The 24555-nt window shown below is 45.6% G+C and overlaps 1 protein-coding gene across 1 annotated transcript; it reads right to left on the bottom strand.

Moving 5' to 3' along the window:
* Nucleotides 1-41: 41 nt before the first annotated feature.
* Nucleotides 42-22952, bottom strand: LOC138637772 (uncharacterized). The gene is made up of 2 exons (XM_069726689.1): nt 22770-22952; nt 42-181 (listed from the first exon to the last, which is right to left on the bottom strand). The coding sequence occupies exons 1-2, from the start codon at nt 22806-22808 to the stop codon at nt 86-88; spliced, it is 135 nt and encodes a 44-aa protein (XP_069582790.1). The 5' UTR covers nt 22809-22952; the 3' UTR covers nt 42-85.
* Nucleotides 22953-24555: the final 1603 nt, after the last annotated feature.

Here is a 24555-nt window from a genome sequence, read left to right on the forward strand (position 1 = left end):
CTGCCAAATTCAATCCAACACTTATCCAGGTTGACGGCTCTTAGGGGGGTTTCTTTGTGGAGTAGTAATGAATTTCTTTTACAGTTCACTTGTCTGCATTGAGGTCATGCTGTGCCTGGCAGTAGTCTCCACTGCCCTTCAGAAACTCCATAAATGTGTGACCAAGAACACCACAGAACTGCTGTGAAAGAAAAAAAAAGAAAAATTGTTAACAGCTCCCACAAGATTGAAGAAGTGTTACCGCTTATTTTATTAGCAGTAACATGAACAAACGGGCACAGGTTCTGAAAGTCACATACAAGGGCGGTGCGACAAGACAGACGAAATCAGCTACTAAAAAGGTAGTCGTCGTACCATACAGCTAGTGCCCGATACGTGATGCCCACGGATTGGGTGGGCAGCATGCAACAGCTGTCACGTTCGCTTTAATATAAAATTCACCCCATTTCCGGTAATGCAGGGCAGTATTAGCCTGGGATTTCTGAAGATTTTATTGGCAAATGCATAACATCACGGCAGAACAGTACGACAAACTGCAGACACCCATTATGTGTGCCGCGGTACAGTCGCCAGTACTGACTAGAAGTCACCGGATCTTCAGCCATCAGGAGAAATCCTGGCTGTCAGCATTAAATACAAGCAAGCTTTTTGTTAAAATCTTTTCCTCTCAAATGGAGAGTGTCAGGAGAAAACAAAAACACCCTACACATTGAAAAATGTGCTAAATCGGGAAAGAAAAAGCACAAGAGCAGGGAGAATAGTCCAGCACATAGTTCTGTCTTCTCCCTGCCCAAGCCTCTCTGCATCAAGAATGGCCAGTTTGATTTTCTCTTTGTATTCTCCAAAACGCCTGTGCGCACGTTAAAAGGGGTTTTTTACTACTCAACCCTTTCTGAATCCCCACGTCTCCCCCATGTAAAACAGCTTGCTTAGATCCTTTAACAATTTATACATCCAACTTAAATAACTCATTAGCTTTGTAAGTGTTAATCATAAATGCAGTACATTGCTGAAGACATTAGCAGCTGGATAGAATACTTTGAAGGAATTCAGCAGAATCCATGATTTATGGGCCTTGGTCTCTAAACATGCATATCTTTTAGGCAAATGCATTAAGCCACCCCCTTTTCTTCCTGTGGGTGTAATAAAATTTGTGTCTTGGGATCTGAGCAGACAAACCCTGTACACCGACAGATGCTGTGTGTCTCCAATCTAGTGTGTGCGTCCGCGATTGGCATCTGCACCGTGGAGGTCGGTGAATTTCCACCGCTTGAAATTCTGGGATCCGGACACATCTGGACAGAACAGGATGTGAAGCCATTACAAGGTAAGTATATATTAAGACAATCACTACGATATGTTGAAACATATCAGAGGTATTGTTAGTGATACCAGAATTTTAGAAATTAGGCTGGTCACCAAGAGGTTTAAAGGGAATTTCATCACATTTGACCTATCTAAACTATTAATAATGATATACTCACCTCTGAAGTCTCAGCACTGCACGCGGCCGTCCGGTCTCAGGGTTGCTGTGCGAGCAGGGCCTGCGATGACGTCACAGTCACATGACCTTGACGTCACGAAGGTCCTTCTCACACAGCATCTTTGGAACCGGACCGCCGCCTGCAGCGCCGAGGAGATCGGGACGTCAGAGGGTGAGTATATCATGATTTTATTATTTTTAACATTACTATTGATGCTGCATATGCAGCATCAGTAGTAGGGGGTAAAATCCTGCAGCAGAACCCGCAGGACAAAACGTGATAAATCTGCAGGGATAACCGCAGCGGGTTTGCCCTGCAGATTTATCAAATCCGCTGCGGGAAAACCCGCAGGGACCCGACGCAGCGTGTGAACGTGGCCTAACTGTGTCTCATGAGCTGTGTTGCTGAGAAATCGTATTTTAATAATTATATTATGTGACCTCTTCCAGGCTCCGGGGAGGAGGGTGCCTGGAAATTAAGCTCTGGAGGCAGAGCTTATTTTATATGAAGGAGGCGTTCCCAGTGTGAGACAAGTTAGGCTACTTTCACACTAGCGTCGTTTGGCCTCCGTCGCAATGCGTCGTTTTGGAGAAAACGCACCCTGCAAAGTTGCCTGCAGGATGCGTTTTTTCATTGTGACGGGCCCGTACCGACGCTAGTGTGAAAGTAGCCTAACTAACACAGCAGGAGAAATGAAATTTGTTTTGCAAACACATTTTGGCCATGTTCACACTTTGCGGTTTTTACCGTGGAGATTTTGCTGCTGCGGGTCTGCTGCAGTTTCCATTGCGTTTACAGTAACATGTAAACCCTATGGAAACTGCAAACCGCTGTGCCATGCTGCGGGAAAAACTGCGCGGGAACGCATGTCACTTCTTTGTGCAGAATCGCGGCGGTTCTGCACCCATAGGAATGCATGGATACGCTTACTTCCCGCATGGGGCTGTGCCCACCATGCGGGAAGTAAGCAGATAATGTGCAGATGGTACCTGGGGTGGAGGAGAGGAGACTCTCCTCCAGGCCCTGAGAACCATATTTGTGTAAAAAAAATAAAAATAATTAAAACTAAAAAAAAATAATGATATACTCACCTCTCAGTGCTGCACGCAGCCGTCCGGTCTCAGGTTTGCTATGCGAGCAGGACCTGCGGTGACGTCGCGGTCACATGACCATGACATCACGAAGGTCCTTCTCGCACAGCATCTTTGGAACCGGACCGCCGCCTGCAGCGCCGAGGAGATCGGGACGTCAGAGGGTGAGTATATCATTATTTTTGTTATTTTTAACATTACTATTGATGCTGCATATGCAGCATCAATAGTAAAACAAGTGCAGGATTAAACCCGCAGCGGAACCTGCAACACAAACCGCGATAAATCTGCAGGGACAAAACCGCAGTGGGTTTGCCCTGCAGATTTATCAAATCCGCTGCGGGAAAACCCGCGGGAGAACCCGCAACCCCCTTCCTACGTGTGCACATAGCCTTTTGCTTCTCAGTTCTGCTGTATTGCAACAATATTGCAACCCTGTCTGCCTGCCTGAGATGGAAACTGAAGCAGAGAAACTTGCAAGATGTCAGTTATCAGGAGAACAAAGAGCAGCCATTAGAAATCACACTGGTAACCCCCCCTTCAAGCATAATAAGCTCTGGGGGCAGAGTTATATCCAGGCACTCTCCACCCTGTAGCCTGGAAGAGGTCACTTCTATATAGTGAAAAAAGCCCAATTACTCATCGGTATTGCTCTTTTAAAGGAGTCCACCTCAGCACCCACTTAAGGGGGAACCGCTCACAGAACAGGAAATCTACAGAAATAGAAGGGAGCGGTCCACCTCTCAGTTGGATTTCAGAGGAACCGCCCCAGTATTAGGCAAATGCAATATAATCTTAAACATCCAGCCAGGAATCCTATTTTACTATGTATGTATCTATTACTAGATGGTGGCCCGATTCTAACACATCGAGTAAAAAATAAATTATAATATATATATATATATATATATATATATATATATATATATATATAATACATACACACACATCACATATACACACACACTAGCTGAAGAGCCCGGCGTTGCCTGGGCATAGTAAATATCTGTGGTTAGTTATAGCACGTCACTTCTCTTATTTTCCCATCACATCTCTCATTTTCTCCCTCACACCTCATTTTCTCCCTCACTCCTCTCATTCCCGCCTAACACTTGTCATTTCGACCTCACATCTGTCATTTTCCGATCACTACACTATTTTCCCTCACTCCTCTCATTTTGCACTCACACCTCTCATTTTCACCTCAGTATATACATGTTTGTCATCTCCCTTACATATAGTATACAACTGTATGTCATCTCCTGTATATAGTATATACCTGTATGTCATCTCCCCTGTATATAGTATATACCTGCTGTGTGTCATCTCCCCTGTATATAGTATATACCTGTATGTCATCTCCTCTAGTATATACCTGTGTGTCATTTCCCCTGTATATAGTATATACCTGTATGTCAGCTTCTATATATAGCATATACCTGTGTGTCATCTGCTCCTGTATATAGTATATACCTGTATGTCATCTCCTCCTGTATATAGTATATACCTGTGTGATCTCCTGTATTAGACCTCGTTAACACGTTATTTGCTCAGTATTTTTACCTCAGTATTTGTAAGCTAAATTGGCAGCCTGATAAATCCCCAGCCAACAGGAAGCCCTCCCCCCTGGCAGTATATATTAGCTCACACATACACATAATAGACAGGTCATGTGACTGACAGCTGCCGTATTTCCTATATGGTACATTTGTTGCTCTTGTAGTTTGTCTGCTTATTAATCAGATTTTTATTTTTGAAGGCTAATACCAGACTTGTGTGTGTTTTAGGGCGAGTTTCGTTTGTCAAGTTGTGTGTGGCGACATGCATGCAGCGACTTTTGTGAGATGAGTTGTGTGGCAACATGCGTGTAGCAACTTTTTGTGTGTCGAGTTGCATGTGACAGGTTAGTGTAGCAAGTTGTGTGCAGCAAGTTTTGCGCATGGCGAGTTTTATGTCTGGTGCCTTTTGAGTATGTGCAAGTTTTGTGTGAGGCAACTTTTGCATGTGTTGCAAATTTTGTGCATGTGGCAATTTTTCCGCATGTGCAAGTTTTGCGTGTGGCGAGTTTTCCATGAGGTGAGTTTTGCACTTGTGGCGAGTTTTGCGTGAGCCTATTTTTTGCATGTGGCGAGTTTTGCGCGTGGTGAGTTTTGAGCGGCGACTTTTGTGTTTCGACTTATGTGGCGAGGTTGGTGTATGTGTGGTGAAATGTGTGCTGAGGGTGGTATATGTGTTCAAGCACGTGGTAGTGTGTGGCGCATTTTGTGTGTGTGTTCATATCCCCGTGTGTGGTGAGTATCCCATGTCGGGGACCCACCTTAGCAACTGTACGGTATATACTCTTTGGCGCCATCGCTCTCATTCTTTAAATCCCCCTTGTTTACATCTGGCAGCTGTCAATTTGCCTCCAACACTTTTCTTTTCACTTTTCCCCATTATGTAGATAGGGGAAAAATAGTTTGGTGAATTGGAACGCGCGGGGTTAAAATTTCGCCTCACAATATAGCCTATGACGCTCTCGGGGTCCAGACGTGTGACCGTGCAAAATTTTGTGGCTGTAGCTGCGACTGTGCAGATGCCAATCCCGGACATACACATTCAGTGTATGTATGTATGTATGTATGTATGTATGTATGTATGTATGTATGTATGTATGTATGTATGTATGTATGTATGTATGTATATACACACACATATATATATATATATATATATACATACATACACACACACACACACAGCATATAGCAGAGGCCACGTAACACGTACAGCAATGTATATAGGAGCCATGCAGTATATAACACTGCCCACGTAATATATAGCATCCACACAGTATTTAACAGTCCACGTAGTATATAAAATTGCCCACGTAGTATAACACTGCCCACGCAGTATATAACACAGGCCACAGTATATAACACTGCCCACGTAGTATATAGCAGCCTCACAGTATATAACACAGCCCAAGTACTATATAGCACTGTGGGCACCATATCCCTGTTTAAAAAAAGAATGAAAATAAAGAAAATAGTTATATACACCCTCTCTGGCATCCAGCAAAGCTGCTGCCAGCATCCATTCCCAGAGATGCATTGCAACGCTACGTCAGCATCTAGCGAGACCGCAATGCAAAGCCCGGAGCATCGTGATAAGCAGGAAAGGCGCCGGAAAGTGAGTTTATAGTGATTATTTTTCCTTATTTTTAACATTAGATGTTTTTAATATGGATGCTGCATAGGCAGCATCAATATTAAAAAGTTGGTCATACAGGGTTAATAGCAGCGTTAACGGACTGCGTTACACCGCAGTACAACGTGGTGTAACGCAGCCATTAACCCTGTGTGAGCGCTGACTGGAGGGGGCACTGACAGTAGGAAGGGGTGAATTTGCGGCCGGACTGACAGCCAGACGGAAGTGCCCCTTAGACGAGATCGATAGATATCTATCGTGTTACAACTAACTTAGGTAAGGTGGTAAGAGGATGCTGTCGTGGACTCATTAAAAGAGCATTACCGGTGAGTAATCTGGCTTTTTACCCCTTTGCCACAACAGCACCCACTTAAGAGACTTCTAGAGACCCATCACCTGGGAGGGACCACCGTGCAGAGTATGGCTCTGCCAAAGGCCAACACAGAAGAAGATGAAAGATCAAATCTGTAGTGATTATAGAAGGTGTCAGGATGATCAACCCTAATGCCTGCAAGGACGAAACTGTCAGCTAGGCAATTTCTACATTGGGTGGTCGAGTTTCCTACTATAAGGAAGTCATCAAGATATGGAACAATTAATGTGTCCTTTTGAAATAAGAAAACTATGACCTAACAATCTTTGTGAATACTCAGGGTGCCATAGAGAGACCAAAGGGCATTGCCGTGAACTGGAAGTGGTGGATCTCCCTGGCAAAAGACACCGCCACCATGAGGCATTTCTGATATTCGCCAGTAGTAATAGACTCCATCTTAAATTTATGATTGTAAATAAAAGGTGTTCAACTTTCTTAGATTAATGATAGTTTTAAGTGACCCACCTAGTTTAGGGACCAGGAATGAAGGGAAGTAAAAACCCCTTCCTTCCTGCCCTTTTAGGACTTTAATAAGGACCTTCTTGGACAGTAAACTACGAATTTCTGACTCGAGTACCACTTGTTGTATCGGAGATTTGAGCGATGTGATTCTAAACGATTCATGGGGAATCTGATGGAATTCTAATTTCAACCTAATTTTTACTATGTCCAAAATCCAGGTACTTATTGCCTCCCATTTTTGGAAAAGAAAATCTCAACCTGCCTCCTACCAGAGGATCTGGGTTAAGCTGGGTTCACATTGCGTTCCCCCAGTCCGTTAGACGGACTACGTTACACCGCGGCATAACGAAGTCCGCTAGCGCTGCCACGGACTCCAATGTCGGATGCATCGCTAGCGCATGCCCACAATGGGCGTGCGCTAGCCATGTGCCGTCATTGAGTGACGGACCCCGAGACGCAGGCTGCAGCGTTTCCGGGTCCGTTAATGCTAGCGCAGATAGAGCTAGCAGATGCTCCATCTGCACTAGCTGTGTGCCAGTTGGCACTTGCGTTATAGCAGCCCGTTTAACGTGTGTGTTGAACAGGCTGCTGTAACGCAGTGTGAACCTAGCCTTACTGGTATCCGCCACCTTTCTGAAAGGAAGATCCCTTAAAAAGAACCTGCCACCCCCAAAATCGAAGGTGAGCTAAGCCCACCAGAATCAGGGGCTTATCTACAGAATGCTGTAGATAAGCCCCTGATGCAGGTGGGCTTAGCTCACCTTCGATTTTGGGGGTGACAGGTTCCCTTTAAACATGGCACCAAAGTTGATCTTCACTTGTAGTCTAATGGCCTGTTTTGCATTTTGCCAAGGGTAACAGGAGAAATTGGACACTAAATGTTCTTGTCAAATTTGTCCCGAGTACGCCGATACCCCATATGTTGGTGTAAACCCCTGTTTGGGCACACGGAAGAGCTCGGAAAGGAAGGAGCACGGTTTTACTTTTTCAACGCAGAATTGGCTGGAAAGGAGATCGGACGCCATGTCACGTTTGGAGAGCTCCTGATGTGCCTAAACAGTGGAAGCCTCCGAATTCTAAATGAAACCCCAACACACCCCTAACTTTAGCCCCCAACCCTAGCAGGAAAACGGAAATACATACATTTTTTAAAATGTTATCATTTTTCCCTGACTAAGGGGGTGATGAAGGGGGGTTTGATTTACTTTCATAGCTTTTTTTAAGCAGATTTTTATGACTGGCAGCCGTCGCAGACTAAAAGACGCTTTTTATTGTAAAAAATAGTTTTTGCGTCTCCACATTTTGAGAGCTATAAATTTTCCATATTTTGGTCCAAAGTCATGTGAGGTCTTGTTTTTTGCGGGACGAGTCGACGTTTTATTGGTAACATTTTTGGGCACGTGACTTTTTTTGATCGCTTTTTATTCAGATTTTTGCGAGGCAGGATGACCAAAAACCAGCTATTCATGAAATTCTTTGGGGGATATGGGGGGAGGGCGGGGGGCTAGGCATTTAATTGATAACGTAGTTTCATTCTTTGGGTCAGTACGATTACAGCGAAACTTCCTTTATATAATTTTTTGTGTTTTGGCGCTTTTATACGATAAAAACTATTTTATTTAAAAAAATTATTTTTGCATCGCTTTATTCTGAGGACTAACATTTTTTCGCTGATGATGCTGTATGGCGGCTCGCTTTTTGCGAAACAAGATGACGTTTTCAGCAGTACCATGGTTATTTATATCCGTCTTTTTAATCGCGTGTTATTCCACTTATGATAAAGCGTTGTTTTTTGCCTCTTTTTACGGTGTTCACTGAAGGGGTTAACCAGTGGGACAGTTTTATAGGTCGGGTCGTTACGGACGCAGCAATACTAAATATGTGTACTATTGTTTTTTTGTTTAGATAAAGAAATTTATTGGAATTTTTCTTCCTTTATTTAGGTTTTCTTTTTTAAAACACTTTTTTTTACTTTCTTACTTTGCCCCAGGAGGGGACATCACACTATAGTGACAGATCAGTGATCTGAAACTTTGCAAAGCAGTGAGTCAGACCAGTGATCCTACAGGCACTGCAGGGAGGCTTCCCGGCGCCTGCTCTGAGCAGGCGCTCGCAAGCCACCTCCCTGCAGGATATGGAAGCAGCCCTGTGGCCATTTTGGATCCAGGGCCTGCAGGGAGGAGGTAGGAGACCCTCAAAGCAATGCGATCACATCACGTTGCTCCGAGGGTCTCAGGGAACCACGCAGGGAGCCCACTTCCTGCGCGATCTTTCCCTGTGCCGCCAGAACGCCGCAATCATGTTTGATCGCAGTGTTCCAGGGGTTAATGTCCCGGGAGCGGTCCGTGACCGCTCCTGGCACATAGTGCCAGATGTCAGCTGTAATAATCAGTGACACCCGGCGGCAATCGACCACTATCCCCCTGTGAGCGCAGCTGATCACGCTGGACGTACTATCCCATCACTGGGAATTAAGTCCCAGGTCACCTCGACGGGATAGTACACCCATTGGATTAATGGGCTAATAAGGGGTCCCTCGACAGGATAGTACACCCATTGGATTAATGGGCCAATAAGGGGTCATTTAGGAGTCAGAACTCTGGGGAGCACTGTAGAGTAGGAGATTAGATTGAGTTAAGAACTGGTTTCAGTCAGTAGTGGCAGGAAGAGTGCCTTCCTGAGGTAATTTCAGTTAGAAGAGTAGAGCAGAGCTGTCAGGTTGTTAAAGGAACGAGTCTGAGGAAAAGCTCAGAAAGTCCAGGCCCTATGGGTGGAAAGACACGAGCATGCATGAGTCTGAGCAGCATGAGGGAGACGGCAGCTAGGCTTGATGGAAAGTTCCAGAACTTACAGTCCGAGAAGGATAGGCAGTGGCATCCTTTAGTTTCGCCCATGATGAGGAAAATGGACAGGGAACACCAGGAAGAAGCTAACTTGGCTACTCAGGGAGCTGCGGTACCGGAGGATACGGTACGGGAACAAGGGGCAACAAGAAGAACCAGTTCAGGGAAAGGAATGTCCGTAACTTGTAAAGATTGCTATGCGGTGTGACTAAACTGGACAAGCTAAGTAAAGTTATGTTAAAAAATGAACTTGGACTCTGAAAGTCATTGTGTGGTGCTGAAGGAAGCTGGAATGTCGCAATTTGAGGAGGACCAACGCACACGTGAGAGAAAGGCACTGCACACACCACACCAGAATGGACATGATGTTTTATGTAGCAGAGTGCAGGGCGTATCGGAACAGCAGGTGTGGCTTCACCCCCCCCCCCCCCGTGGCTACGATCGCTCTGATTGGCTGTTGAAAGTGAAACTGCCAATCAGAGCGATTTGTAATATTTCACCTATTAAAACTGGTACCAATCTGTCCGGTACACTGCTCCGCTCCCCCCGTGCTCTTGTCCGCTCCCCCCGTGCTCCAATCACCCCCCCGTGCTCCAATCCACCCCCCCGTGCACTCCGATCCCCTCCCCCCATGCTCACCCCCACCCCATCATACTTACCGATCCTGCCGGGGTCCGTCCGTCTTCTCCCTGGGCGCCGCCATCTTCCAAAATGGCGGGCGTATGCGCAGTGCGCCCGCCGAATCTGCTGGCCAGCAGATTCCTTCCAAAGTGCATTTTGATCACTGAGATAATCTATCACCGTGATCAAAAAAAAAAAAAAAAAAAAAAAAATAATAAATGACCACCCCCTCCCCCCCTTTGTAACGACAATAAAAAAAAAGAATTTTTTTTTTCCACTAAGGTTAGAATAGGGTTAGGGTTTCGGTATGTGCACACGTATTCTGTTCCTCTGCGGATTTTTCCGCTGCGGATTTGATAAATCCGCAGTGCTAAACCGCTGCGGATTTATGGCAGATTTACCGCGGTTTTTCTGCGCATTTCACTGCGGTTTTACAACTGCGATTTTCTATTGGAGCAGTTGTAAAACCGCTGCGGAATCCGCAGAAAAGTGACATGCTGCCGAATGTAAACCGCTGCGTTTCCGTGCAGTTTTTCTGCAGCATGTGTACAGCGATTTTTGTTTCCCATAGGTTTACATTGAACTGTAAACTCATGGGAAACTGCTGCGGATCCGCAGCGTTTTCCGCAGTGTGTGCACATACCTTTAGAATTAGGCTATGTGCACACGGTGCGGATTTGGCTGCGGATCCGCAGCGGATTAGCCGCTGCGGATTCGCAGCAGTGTTCCATCAGGTTTACAGTACCATGTAAACCTATGGAAAACTAAATCCGCTGTGCCCATGGTGCGGAAAATACCGCACGGAAACGCTCCGTTGTATTTTCCGCAGCACGTCAATTCTTTGTGCGGATTCTGCAGCGTTTTACACCTGTTCCTCAATATGAATCCACAGTTGAAATCCGCACAAAAAAAACGCTGGAAATCCGCAGGTAAAATGCAGTGCCTTTTACCCGCGGATTTTTCAAAAATGATGCTGAAAAATCTCACACGAATCCGCAACGTGGGCACATAGCCTTGTGATTAGGGTTATGGCTACAGTTGGGATTAGGGTTAGGGGTGTGTGTGTGTGTGTGTGTGTGGGGGGTTAGTGCTGGAGGTAGAATTGAGGGGTTTCCACTGTTTAGGCACATCAGGGGTCTCCAAATGCAACATGGCGCCACCATTGATTCCAGCCAATCTTGTATTCAAAAAGTCAAATGGTGCTCCCTCACTTCCGAGCCCCGACGTGTGCCCAAACAGTGGTTTACCCCCACATATGGGGTACCAGCATACTCACGACAAACTGCGCAACAATTACTGGGGTCCAATTTCTCCTGTTACCCTTGTGAAAATAAAGAAATGCTTGCTAAAACATCATTTTTTGAGGAAAGAAAAATTATTTTTTATTTTCACGGCTCTAAGTTGTAAACGTCTGTGAAGCACTTTGCGGTTCAAAGTGCTCACCACATATCTAGATTAGTTCCTTGGGGGGTCTAGTTTCTAAAATGGGGTCACTTGTGGGGGGTTTCTACTGTTTAGGCACACCAGGGGCTCTGCAAACGCAACGTGACGCCCGCAGACCATTCCATCAAAGTCTGCATTTCAAAAGTCACTACTTCCCTTCTGAGCCCAGACGTGTGCCCAAACAGTGGTTTACCCCCACAAATGGGGTATGAGCGTACTCAGGACAAACTGGACAACAACATTTGGGGTCCAATTTCTCCTATTACCCTTAGCAAAATAGGAAATTCCAGGCTAAAAAAAATCATTTTTGAGGAAAGAAAAATTTTTTATTTTCATGGCTCTATGTTATAAACTTCTGTGAAGCACCTGGGGGTTTAAAGTGCTCAATATGCATCTAGATAAGTTCCTTTGGGGGTCTAGTTTCCAAAATGGGGTCACTTGTGGGGGAGCTCCAATTTTTAGGCACACAGGGGCTCTCCAAACGTGACATGGTGTCCGTTAAAGAGTGGAGCCAATTTTTCATTCAAAAAGTCAAATGGCGCTCCTTCCCTTCCAAGCCCTGCGCCCAAACAGTGGTTTACCCCCACATGAGGTATTAGCGTACTCAGGACAAATTGGACAACAACTTTCTTGGTTCAGTTTCTCCTTTTACCATTGGGAAAATAAAAAAATTGTTGCTAAAAGATCATTTTTGTGACTAAAAAGTTAAATGTTCATTTTTTTCCTTCCATGTTGCTTCTACTGCTGTGAAGTACCTGAAGGGTTAATAAACTTCTTGAATGTGGTTTTGAGTACCTTGAGGGGTGCATTTTAGAATGGTGTCACTTTTGGGTATTTTCAGCCATATAGACCCCGTAAACTGACTTCAAATGTGAGGTGGTCCCTAAAAAAAATGGTTTTGTAAATTTTGTTGTAAAAATGAGAAATCGCTGGTCAAATTTTAACCCTTATAACTTCCTAGCAAAAAAAAAAAAAAAAAAAGCCGGATTACGTACCGGTAATGCCCTTTTAATGAGCCACGACAGCACCCACTTTGACAGCACCCACTTTGAGAGGGACCCGCCCATAGGAACAGGAAACCTACAGAGACAAAAGGGCGGTCCCCCTCTCCTCCTCAGTTGTTTTTCAGAGTACGAGAGGAACCGCCGTTGTTAGATTAGTATAACTCCGTAATTTATTGTACATCTCATATCTATATTCACCCATGAGAATATCTTATATTAATAACTATCAGGGTGGGAATTGACAGGGTGCTGTCGTGGCTCATTAAAAGGGCATTACCGGTACGTAATACGGCTTTTTACCCTTCGCCACGACAGCACCCACTTTGAGAGATTTGCAGAGAACCTTCACCTGGGTGGGATTACCGTACTAAGGACGGCTCTCCCGAATGCCAAGTCAGAAGCAGAAGACAGATAAAGTCTATAATGTCTATAGAAGGTTGAAGGCGATGACCAGGTTGCGGCCTTACATATGAGCTCGATGGAGATGTCTTTATTCTCCGCCCATGAGGATGACACAGCCCGAGCTGAATGTGCTTTCATTCCCTCTGGAGGATCTTTGTCTTTTGACGAGTATGCAAGATGAATAGCCTCTCTGATCCACCGGGACAAGGTAGCTTTTGTGACCCTGTGGCTTTTTCGGTGACCCCGAAAAGATACAGAGCCCTACTCTGTCTGCAGGACTGGGTTCTCTCTATGTAGCTTAGGACTGCTCTTTTATGTCCAACATATGTAGCTTCTCTTCCTCTGGATTTAGTGGATCATCATACAAGGAAGGCAGGAAAATTTCCTGAGATCTATGGTATTTTGTCGCTACTTTAGGGAGATATGATGGATCTGGTTTGAGAACCACTCTGTCCTGATATGTCATTAAGAATTGTCATTAAGAATGGAGGGTCTATGGAGAGGGCTTGGATGTCTCCTACTCGTCTGGCCGATGTTAAGGCTACCAATAAAGCTACCTTGTATGCGATTTTTTTAGAGGGATAGAATCTCAAGGCTCAAAAGGAGGTCCAGTTAAGGCGTCTAGAACTAGATTCAAGTCCCAAGGTGGTAGACGTGGGACATTAACTGGATTAGAACGTTCACATGCTCTAATAAATCTGGCTATCCATCTGTCACCCGCTATGTTAGCACTGTAAAGGGCTCCTAAAGCAGACACCTGAACTCTTAAGGTATTAACTGAAAGACCGAGCTCGTGTCCCTTTTGTAGGAACTCTAGGATAGCTTTAATAGGAACCTTACTAGAGAAGGGCTTTGTATAGAAGGAATTTATTCCATACTCTGCTATATATTAGAGTTGTAGACCTCTTTCTACTTAGCAGCAGTGTGTTAATAAGCTTTTGAGAAAATCCCCTTAGCGTTCGTATCTGCCTTTCAAGTTCCACGCCGTAAGGTGGAGTCCCTTTACTCGTGGATGGTAGAATGGACCCTGAGACAAGAGGTCTGGTGTCATTGGCAGAATCCAGGGATCGCAAACTGACATCGCTCGAAGACAGGAGAACCAGGGTCTCTTTGGCCAAAACGGAGCTATTAATATTACTTTTGCTTTCTCTTCCCTTATTTTCTTGATCACCATTGGAAGTAGCATCATTGGGGAAAAAGCGTAGGCCAGATCGTATTTCCACGGATACTGGAGAGAGTCTATTATATCTGGATGATCTGACACCTTCAGGGAAGCAAACATCGATACCTGCCTGTTCCTGGTCGCAAATAAGTCTATCTGCGGAAGGCCCCATATGTCCACTATCTTCCTGAATATCCGAGGATTGAGAGTCCATTCTCCCTGGCGAAGCCTGTGGCGACTTAGGAAGTCGGCTTCTAAATTTTCTACTCCTCTGATGTGTAGAGCCGTGAGTGAAAGTAAATTTGGTTCTGCTAGCTCGAAGATGTCTGCTGCTGAACACATCAGACTTCCTGATCGCGTTCCGCCTTGCCGATTTAAATATGTGACCACTGTTGTGTTGTCCGACAGGATTTTCACATGAGACCCTCGGAGCTGAGGAAGGAAAAATTTTAAGGCATAATAAACTGCATTTAATTCCTTCCAATTTGAGGAGTGCTGAATTTCTAAAGAATTCCAGCGACCTTGGGCTATATTTTGGTCTAGATGGGCCCCCCACCCTTCTGGACCTGCGTCGGTAGTGAGTATTTTAGAGGACCTTATTGTCCAAGAGACACCTCTGAACAAATGGTCTTTATTTAGCCACCAAAGGAGAGACTGAAGCACTTCATCGGATAAGGTGATCTTAGAATTTAGATGACCCCGGCAGTGTGTTTGAGCATGAAGTATCTGGTGTTGTAAAGCCCTAGTATGGAATTGGGCCCATTGCACCGCAGGAATACAGGAGGATAGAGACCCTAGAAGGGACATGGCATCTCTAAGGGACATGTGAGGCCTAGATCTTGACATAGTGACCTTTGAAATTATGGTAGATTTTTTGGATTCTGGTAAGAGACATTTTTGACTTACAGAGTCCAAGAGTAGTCCTAGGAAGGACTGAAGAGTTTCTGGATGCAGCCTTGATTTTTTGAAGTTTACAATCCAGCCTAGAGCCTGTAATGATGAAATGGTATTAGACAAGCGTTCTTCACTCTGAGATGCTGAATTACCAATTATTAGGAAATCATCTAAATAGGGCACAATTAGTGTGTCCTGATGACGTAGATAGGCCATCACCTCTAGCATGACTTTCGTGAAAATTCGAGGGGCCATAGAAAGGCCGAATGGCATGGCCGTAAACTGGAAGTGACGGATCCGGCCTTGTAGGTTTACTGCCACCCTGAGATATTTTTGGTGGTCTGCATGGATTGGAAGATGGTAATATGCATCCTTTAAATCCAGACCCGTCAAAGCACCTAGGAAACAAAAGTTTAATAGTAGATCTTATGGATTCCATTTTAAAGGTGTTTTTATACAGAAAGGAATTTAGTTTCTTCAGATTTATTATAGTCCGAAAAGTACCATCAGGTTTTGAAACCAGAAATAAAGGGGAATAAAATCCCTTCCCTTCCTGATTTTTTGGTACTTCGACGAGAACATTCTTAGCCAAAAGGCTCAGAATTTCTAACTGAAGCGCTTCTTGTTGATCCGGCGCCTTCAGTGATGTTATAACAAATTTATCTCATGGCAATTTAAAGAAATCAATTTTAGTCCAGATTTTATTAGACGGAGGATCCATTGATTTGAGGTTACGTTTTCCCATTGATGGTAAAAATATTTCAGTCTCCCACCAACTGGGATGTCACTACTGATGGTATCTACCACGTCTAGATGTCTCAGGGTTACTGTATAGGGCACCTTTCGGTTTTGAATCCTTTGACTCCCAGCGGTCTTTCTGTGGCTCGTACGGCCTCCTCCTGTTAAATGGCCGTCTTCTAAACGCTCTCCTATAAGGAAGAAACTGTTTAGGAAAGCCCTTCCTTCTCTCTCCTGCTTTATTTAGTAGGTCATCCAGGACCTTTCCAAACAGGAACTCACCCTGGCATGGGATTGAACATAATCTGGATTTCGATTGTGCATCTCCCCTCCATCCTTTTAACCAGAGGCCTCGACGAGCCGCATTGACCAGACCTGCTGACCTTGCCGCCAACCGGAGGGAGTCCGCTGAAGCGTCAGCTAAAAAAGCTGCAGCACTCCTGATTAAAGGCACAGATTGGAGAATTTTTTCTCTCGTCACCTTGCCCTTTACTTGCTGCTCCAGCTGATCTATCCAGACTAGTAAAGACCTAGCTGTGAACGTGCCTGATATTGCTGGCTTAAAGGCTCCTGTATTAGTCTCCCAAGATCTTTTGAGGAGAGCTTCTGTTTTCCGGTCTAATGGATCCAGTAAAACTCCCGTATCCTCTACCGGAAGGGAGGACTGTCTTGAGGTTGACGCCACTGCCGCGTCCACTTTAGGAACTTTGGACCACACCGCCAAATAGTCATCACTAAAGGGGTAACGCCTTTTAGAGGATGATGGGAGAAACCCTTTCCCTTGTTTGTGCCATTACTTCTTAACAAGGTCCTTAATAGTGGTATTGACCGGGAAGGCACGGCGTTTTTTCTGGCCTAGTCCAGCAAACATTATATCCTGTACCGACTTAACCTCCTTAGTATCCGGGCACCCCATGGTGTTCCTAACGGATTTTACGAGGTTATCTATGCTGTCGACAGGAAAACATGCACCGCCCTCATCCTCAGAAGAGCTAGGGGATGATCCTGAGGTATTAGAGGATCGGATAAGGCCCTCTTCAGATTCTGAACTGGAGATGGGAGAGTGGCGCCTACTTCCATGTTTTTTATGAGATTTCGCTCTGAGAGACTGGATCTCCTGTCTTATCATGGAACGGATGTTTGTGGCCGTAACAGCCGCCTCATCCTTTAAAGTCTGATTAATACAGGTCTGACAACCTCTTGGGATACGTGTCGGGCAGGGGTTGCATACATAGCAAGTAGGGAGAAGAAAGACGCTGCTACAAAAATTGCACACCACCCGGTATATAAACATGCAAAAAAAACACTTTATTGGCATAGACAATAAAAACAATTAAAAACATAGAACCACTGTAAACCACCTGGACATAAATACATGTGTATATACATAGCAATAATTATACAGCCTATCAATATGTCCATAGGGAATATACACCCTATATGGACATGTATGCTGGTAAACACCTACCTAATGGCTCATGAGGACTCTGAATACAAGCCTATTATAAAAGGGATATATACAGTTAGGGCCAGAAATAGTTGGACAGTGACACAAGTTTTGTTATTTTAGCTGTTTACAAAAACATGTTCGGAAATACAATTATATAAATAATATGGGCTGAAAGTGCACACTCCCAGCTGCAATATGATAGTTTCCACATCCAAATCGGAGAAAGGGTTTAGGAATCATAGCTCTGTATTGCATAGCGTCCTCTTTTTCAAGGGACCAAAAGTAATTGGACAATGGACTCTAAGGGCTGCAATTAACTCTGAAGGCGTCTCCCTCGTTAACCTGTAATCAATGAAGTAGTTAAAAGGTCAGGGGTGGATTCCAGGTGTGTGGTTTTGCATTTGGAAGCTGTTGCTGTGAGCAGACAACATGCGGTCAAAGGAACTCTCAATTGAGGTGAAGCAGAACATCCTGAGGCTGAAAAAAAAAAGAAAAAAATCCATCAGAGAGATAGACATGCTTGGAGTAGCAAAATCAACAGTTGGGTACATTCTGAGAAAAAAGGAATTGACTGGTGAGCTTGGGAACTCAAAAAGGCCTGGGCGTCCACGGATGACAACAGTGGTGGATGATCGCCGCATACTTAATTTGGTGAAGAAGAACCCGTTCACAACATCAACTGAAGTCCAGAACACTCTCAGTGAAGTAGGTGTATATGTCTCTAAGTCAACAGTAAAGAGAAAACTCCATGACAGTAAATACAAAGGGTTCACATCTAGATGCAAACCATTCATCAATACCAAAAATAGACAGGCCAGAGTTAAATTTGCAGAAAAACACCACAAGAAGCCAGCTCAGTTCTGGAAAAGTATTCTATGGACAGATGAGACAAAGATCAACCTGTACCAGAATGATGGGAAGAAAAAAGTTTGGAGAAGAAAGGGAACGGCACATGATCCAAGGCACACCACATCCTCTGTAAAACATGGTGGAGGCAACGTGATGGCATGGGCATGCATGGCTTTCAATGGCACTGGGTCACTTGTGTTTATTGATGACATAAGAGCAGACAAGAGTAGCCGGATGAATTCTGAAGTGTACCTGGATATACTTTCAGCCCAGATTCAGCCAAATGCTGCAAAGTTGATTGGACGGCGCTTCATAGTACAGATGGACAATGACCCCAAGCATACAGCCAAAGCTACCCAGGAGTTCATGAGTGCCATAAAGTGGAACATTCTGCAGTGGCCAAGTCAATCTCCAGGTCTAAACCCAATTGAGCATGCATTTCACTTGCTCAAATCCAGACTTAAGACGGAAAGACCCACAAACAAGCAAGACCTGAAGGCTGCGGCTGGAAAGGCCTGGCAAAGCATTAAGAAGGAGGAAACCCAGCGTTTGGTGATGTCCATGGGTTCCAGACTTAAGGCAGTGATTGCCTCCAAGGGATTTGCAACAAAATATTGAAAATAAAAATATTTTGTTTGGGTTATGTTTATTTGTCCAATTACTTTTGACCTCCTAAAATGTGGAGTGTTTGTAAAGAAATGTGTACAATTCCTACATTTTCTATCAGATATTTTTGTTCAACCCTTCAAATTAAACGTTACAATCTGCACTTGAATTCTGTTGTAGAGGTTTCATTTCAAATCCAATGTGGTGGCATGCAGAGCCCAACTGGCGAAAATTGTGTCACTGTCCAAATATTTCTGGCCCTAACTGTATATATAGGTGTTTACCAGCATACATGTCCATATAGGGTGTATATTCCCTATGGACATATTGATAGGCTGTATAATTATTGCTATGTATATACACATGTATTTATGTCCAGGTGGTTTACAGTGGTTCTATGTTTTTAATTGTTTTTATTGTCTATGCCAATAAAGTGTTTCTTTGCATGTTTATATACCGGGTGGTGTGCAATTTTTGTAGCAGCGTCTTTCTTCTCCCTTCTTGTCATTTACTATGCTGCTACTTGCACCCCCCTTTTATGTGTATAGTTTATAGCTGTGCGCCAGTTCTTTTGGTATGTTTAGGGTTGCATACATAGGGCACACTGCTTATGCCTAGATTTACTGGTCTTCTTAGCCTAAGGGGAGAGGTAGAAAAGGAGGGAATCAGCTTATAGGTAGAGGATTATAGACACTCACCCAGTGAAGCTATTATCATACCGGTCTTGGAGGTGAAGCCGCTGTGTGGGGTTTGAGTACATCCGTATCTCTACTCTTCGTCCTGGAATGAGTGTCAGATCCTGCCATGGAGCGACCACTCCTTGTAGACGATCTAGCACTGCTTTTCTCTGTGCTGTCTTCCACCATAGGTGGGAGCTCCTTATGTGCCGGGGACAGCATGGTGAGCGATCTGCTCGGCGTCCCCGGCCTGAATTTGTAAAGCGCGGTATCTTTTTTTTTTTTTTTACCCCTGCCGCGAACCGGAAGTGTACCAATCACTTCCGGTTCAACAGATTAGTGCGGACTTACCCACGCGATGCAGCCGCGGCCTCTACAGCGTTGCTGGCGGCCGACGATACCCCACACCTGGGCCCTCCATAGGCCGGATTCGTTCACCCGGAACCTGCCGGTTCTCCACAGACGAGGGGGGAGGATGCAAGCAGTGGCTCCCCCGCCGCTGCTTCCAACGCCGCAGCCCCTGCTGTCCCCGCAGGACCACACAGGCGGGTGCCAGGCATCAGGTAACGCGGAGGTGCTCCAACCACCTCCAACTGTAGGAATCCCTAGATCTTCCGATAGGAACAGGAAACCAACTGAGGAGGAGAGGGGGACCGCCCTTTTGTCTCTGTAGGTTTCCTGTTCCTATGGGCGGGTCCCTCTCTCAAAGTGGGTGCTGTCGTGGCGAAGGGTAAAAATTTTGTTTCCAAAATTGTGCTGATGTAAAGTATACATGTCGGAAATCTTATTTATTAACTATTTTGTGTCACATAACTCTCTGGTTTAACAGAATAAAAATTCAAAATGTGAAAATTGCAAAATTTTCGCCAAATTTCCATTTTTTATCACAAATAAACGCAGAATTTATTTAAATTTACCACTAACATGAAGCCCAATATATCACGAAAAAAACAATCTCAGAACTGCTAGGATCCGTTGAAGCGTTCCTGAGTTATTACCTCATAAAGGGACACTGGTCAGAATTGCAAAAAACGGCAAGGCCTTTAAGGTCAAAATAGGCTGGGTCATGAAGGGGTTAACACTTTAGGTGCATGACAAGAATTAAAACATGGAAGAAAAAAAATGAACATTTTACATTAACCCACCAAAATGTTGCTTTAGCCTCAAATTTTTCATGTTCAACAAGGGGAACTGGAGAAATTGCACATCAAATTTTATGGTCCACTTTCTCGTGATTATGCAGACACCCCATATGTGGGGAAAAAACACTGTTTGGGTGCACAGTAGAGCTCGGAAGGAAAAGAGTGAGGTTTTGGAATGCAGACTGAAGGAGTGGTCTGCGGGTGCCATGTTACATTTGCAGAGACCCTAACGTACCTAAACCGTGGAACCCACCCCCTCCCCCCAGAGGTGACCCCATTTTGGAAAAATTCCTTCAGGAGTGTAGTTGTCTAGAGACGTGGTGAGCACCTCTAACCTGCAGGGGCTTAACGGAATTAAAAAAATATAAATTGGATAATGAAAATTAAAAGTGACAGTTTCCTTAGTTAGTTTTAAACAATTTTCCTCAAAATGAACAAGAGAAAATGGACCACAATTTGTTGGGCAATTTCTCCCGAGTACACCAATACCCCATATGATGGGGAGGGGGACAAGGAACATCATTTCAGTGCAAAAATTGCATGGAATAGATTGCAGACACCATTGCACTTGGAGAGCAGATGAGACTCCAAAACAGCAGAAACCCCCCACAAGTGACCCCATTTTAGAAACTTTACCTAATTCCTCTTGGAATGTGGTGAACATGGCTATGGGGTTGGTAAGCCAAACCTCCCACTCCACAGCACTGGTCACTACTGAGCATGTGCATAAAGTGCAGCACAGATTCATCTCAACTAACAGCCGAGATCCTTACATCAGGAACAGAACAGACATTTAGGGTATGTGTCCATATTCAGAATTGGATCAGGATTTGGTCAGGATTTTATGCAGGTAAAATCCTGACCAAATCTGCACCTGAGGTCACTGGCAGGTCACCCGTGCTGTCCTTGCGTTGTTTCTGCAATGTAAGGACATGCTGCATTCTTAAAAGACGCGCCACATGTGCGTTTTCGCGGGTATGCCGCATGCGTCTTTTAATGCATAGTGGAGAAAGGATTTCATGAAATCCGCTCCACTATGCTGTAACATCTGGACGCTGCGTGTTTGACGCTGCGGCTCAACGCGTTTCCTGAACTTGGAAACATACACTTATAGGACATTTCATAATAACGACCCCACAGCACTGGTCACTACTGAGCATGTACATAAAGTGCAGCACAGATTCATCTCAACTAAAAGCCCAGATCCTTACATCAGGAACAGAACAGATATTTATAGGACATTTCATAACGACTCCGACCCCACAGCACTGGTCACTACTGAGCATGTGCATAAAGTGCAGCACAGATTCATCTCCCCTAAAAGCTCAGATCAGGAACAGAACAGACATTTAGGGTACGTGCCCACGTTCAAGATTACATCCAGATTAGCTGCGGATTGGATGCTGCGTACAGCCACAGTGTTCAACCCGCAGCGTCCAGATGTTACAGCATAGTGGAGGGGATTTTATGAAATCCCGTCTCCACTATGCGTGCAAACACACATCCGGCGGCCCTGCATTTTCGGACATGTGGCGCGTCTTTATTAGAACGCAGCATGTCTGCTTACCTTGCGGCGACGCTCCGTAGCTGCAAGGTAAATCACAGGGTCCTATGTATGGGGTGCGGAGATTCCGGATATGTGCAATGAACACATCCAGAATCACTGCACGTACAGAAGGGGGCAGCGCTTTAGGCGGAGGGGGCTTCCGCTCAATCCAAAGTGCGGTTATACACCCTTATATGACATTTCAGAACTTTACAAAAATATTTACAGCACATCCTGTATTGTACTACTGTAACCACTGAAGAATAATTGCCTCACTGTATTTGTAGCGGGCAGAACACCACAGTGATAACACTACCACTTGGCAGTAGCCATCAGTGGGCACAGACCGCCCCTACCATGTAGGCTGCATACTCTAGAGGGAGGTCACCAGGTCCTCACCTAAGCTCAGCAGTATAATGTAGAGAGCCCTGATCCAATGACTCACTGTCTTGTCAGCAGCAATCCTGATACCTGGTCATCTACCGACACAAAGCACCGGCGGATCTGCAGCAAGCAGCCCAGTAAGTGGCATCGCTGGAACCAGGGTCTGTGCCCCTACATTCCGCTGCCCCCAGGTGGGTGGGAATGAGCTGATGCCACGTTCCCACATCTCCAGGCTAGAGGCACAGTCCCATCCGTCCCCAGCAGGGACCGGCGCAGCCACTATGGCAGCGGATTAGCAGCTGACACACAAGCCCGGGCACGTCCGGCAGATTACACCGGTCCGCTGACAGCACAATGCAGATGGAGGAGCAGACATGGCGGCCATGCATGCACCGGAGGAGATACTTACAGGGCTATGCTTACTCATTGAAGATTGTATCTTAATCATACAGCCGGTCCCTAGGAAGAATCGCGGTGCGGCCGCCGGTGGAGCATACAGCAGACGGCTGTGTCCCGTAGCTAGGGCGCGGTGGTGAAGGCTCCGGTGACGGGCTGGACGCTGCTTTCCCCTCCGTGACCAGTAACCAGCATGGGACGCGGCTCACGCACGACTCACACTTACGCCGGGCTGCTGCCTGCGTCACAAAGCCAGTATTATATATCAGTGGTGACGTGTCCGCCCTCCTGGCCAATCACTGCGCTCCTCGCTGCCAGGAAAGGGGGGGTTACGGCGCGAGACGTGCCCCTCTGACGTCAGTCCGCTAAAAGCCGGTGAGAACTGGTTGTACAATCAAAGAGCCCACGTCGTGTGTGCGGGGGGAAGGGCGCTGCGGAGGTGGCCGTGTGATAAGGAGGGGGGAGCCGTACCGGTGTGGAATGGAGGATTGTGGGACAAAAAGGTTGGACAGTACACCGGCGAGAACGGCCACAAAGCGGTTTCTGTCTGACTGGAATCACTGCTGGGGCTGCTGTCCGTAGTGGCCAATCAGATTGCAGCTCGCATGTCTCCATGGCAGGTTAGAAGAGCTGATTGGTCGCAGAGGTGACACCAAAGCTTGTTACCACCCAGGCTGCGGCTTATCTGTCTGTGTGGGGACCAACACCTGATGTACGTGTCTGGGATTCAGGAGTCCGATATCAAAGGGTTAAATAAGCCAAGTTATCGAGTTGTGTGACCGCTGCCTCTAATCACTGGTCACGTGCCATCCCTACAAGTGTCTGCTGCCGTGGCCTGACCAGGGCCGATTTTAGACAAAGTGGGGCCCTGGGCCAAAGATTATAGTGGGGCCCCAAATGCTCCATCACACAGAAACAAGCCGCTGACTAGTGTGATCGACAATAATGAAGTCGTTGGACGCTTGTTTCCCGGCCTCTTTACACCGGCTGAGAAAGAATGATGGGAACAGATCAATCACTATTAGATCAATCTGTCCCCATACAGTATCATGTTATCAGCAGCACATCTACAGTTTACTCCAGCGATGTGCTGCTGAGAACAAGGATTTCTGTTTCGGCATAAACAATCTAATCACTCGAACAGGCATTTTGCTTGTTTAGTATAATACGCTCCATAGTCCTCTACATAGTATAATGCACCCCCCAGAGGCCTATATATACTTTAATACACTCCTGATAGACCTCCATATAGTATAATACACTCCTGATAGACCTCCTGATAGCCCCCAACCCCCCCCCACACACACAGTATAATGCAGCCCCACCCCACATTATAATGCTGCCCCAACCCCCTCACACATAGTATAAAGCAACCCCCTCCCCCACACACACAGTATAATGCAGCCCCCAAACCCCCTACACACAGTATGATGCAACCCCCTTCCTCACACACAGTATAACGCAGCCTCCACACACACAGTATAATGGAGCCCCCCACATGCACAGTATAATGCTACCCCTAACTCCCCCACAAACACAGTATCAGCCCCCAACACAGAGTATAATGCAGCCCCCAACCCCCCACACACACCGTATAATGCAGTCCCCAACCCCACACACAGTATAATGCTGCCCCCAATCCCCTCACACAGTATAATGCAACCCCCTCCCCACACACACAATATAACGCAGCCCCCAACCCCTCCCACACACAGTATAATGCTGCCGCACCCCACATTATAATGCTGCCCCAACCCCCTCACACATAGTATAAAGCAACCCCCTCCCTCACACACACA

Source organism: Ranitomeya imitator, chromosome 5 (genome assembly GCF_032444005.1).
Source record: "Ranitomeya imitator isolate aRanImi1 chromosome 5, aRanImi1.pri, whole genome shotgun sequence".
In the NCBI taxonomy this organism is placed as follows: Eukaryota; Metazoa; Chordata; class Amphibia; order Anura; family Dendrobatidae; genus Ranitomeya; species Ranitomeya imitator.

Excerpts from the sequence above, each read along its gene's own strand:
- LOC138637772 (XM_069726689.1), bottom strand. The coding sequence starts at position 22,808 with ATGATTAAGATACAATCTTCAATGAGTAAGCATAGCCCT. Across the intron at positions 182-22,769 it reads CAATGAGTAAGCATAGCCCT|CAGTTCTGTGGTGTTCTTGG; the intron begins GTAAGTATCTCC and ends TTTCTTTCACAG.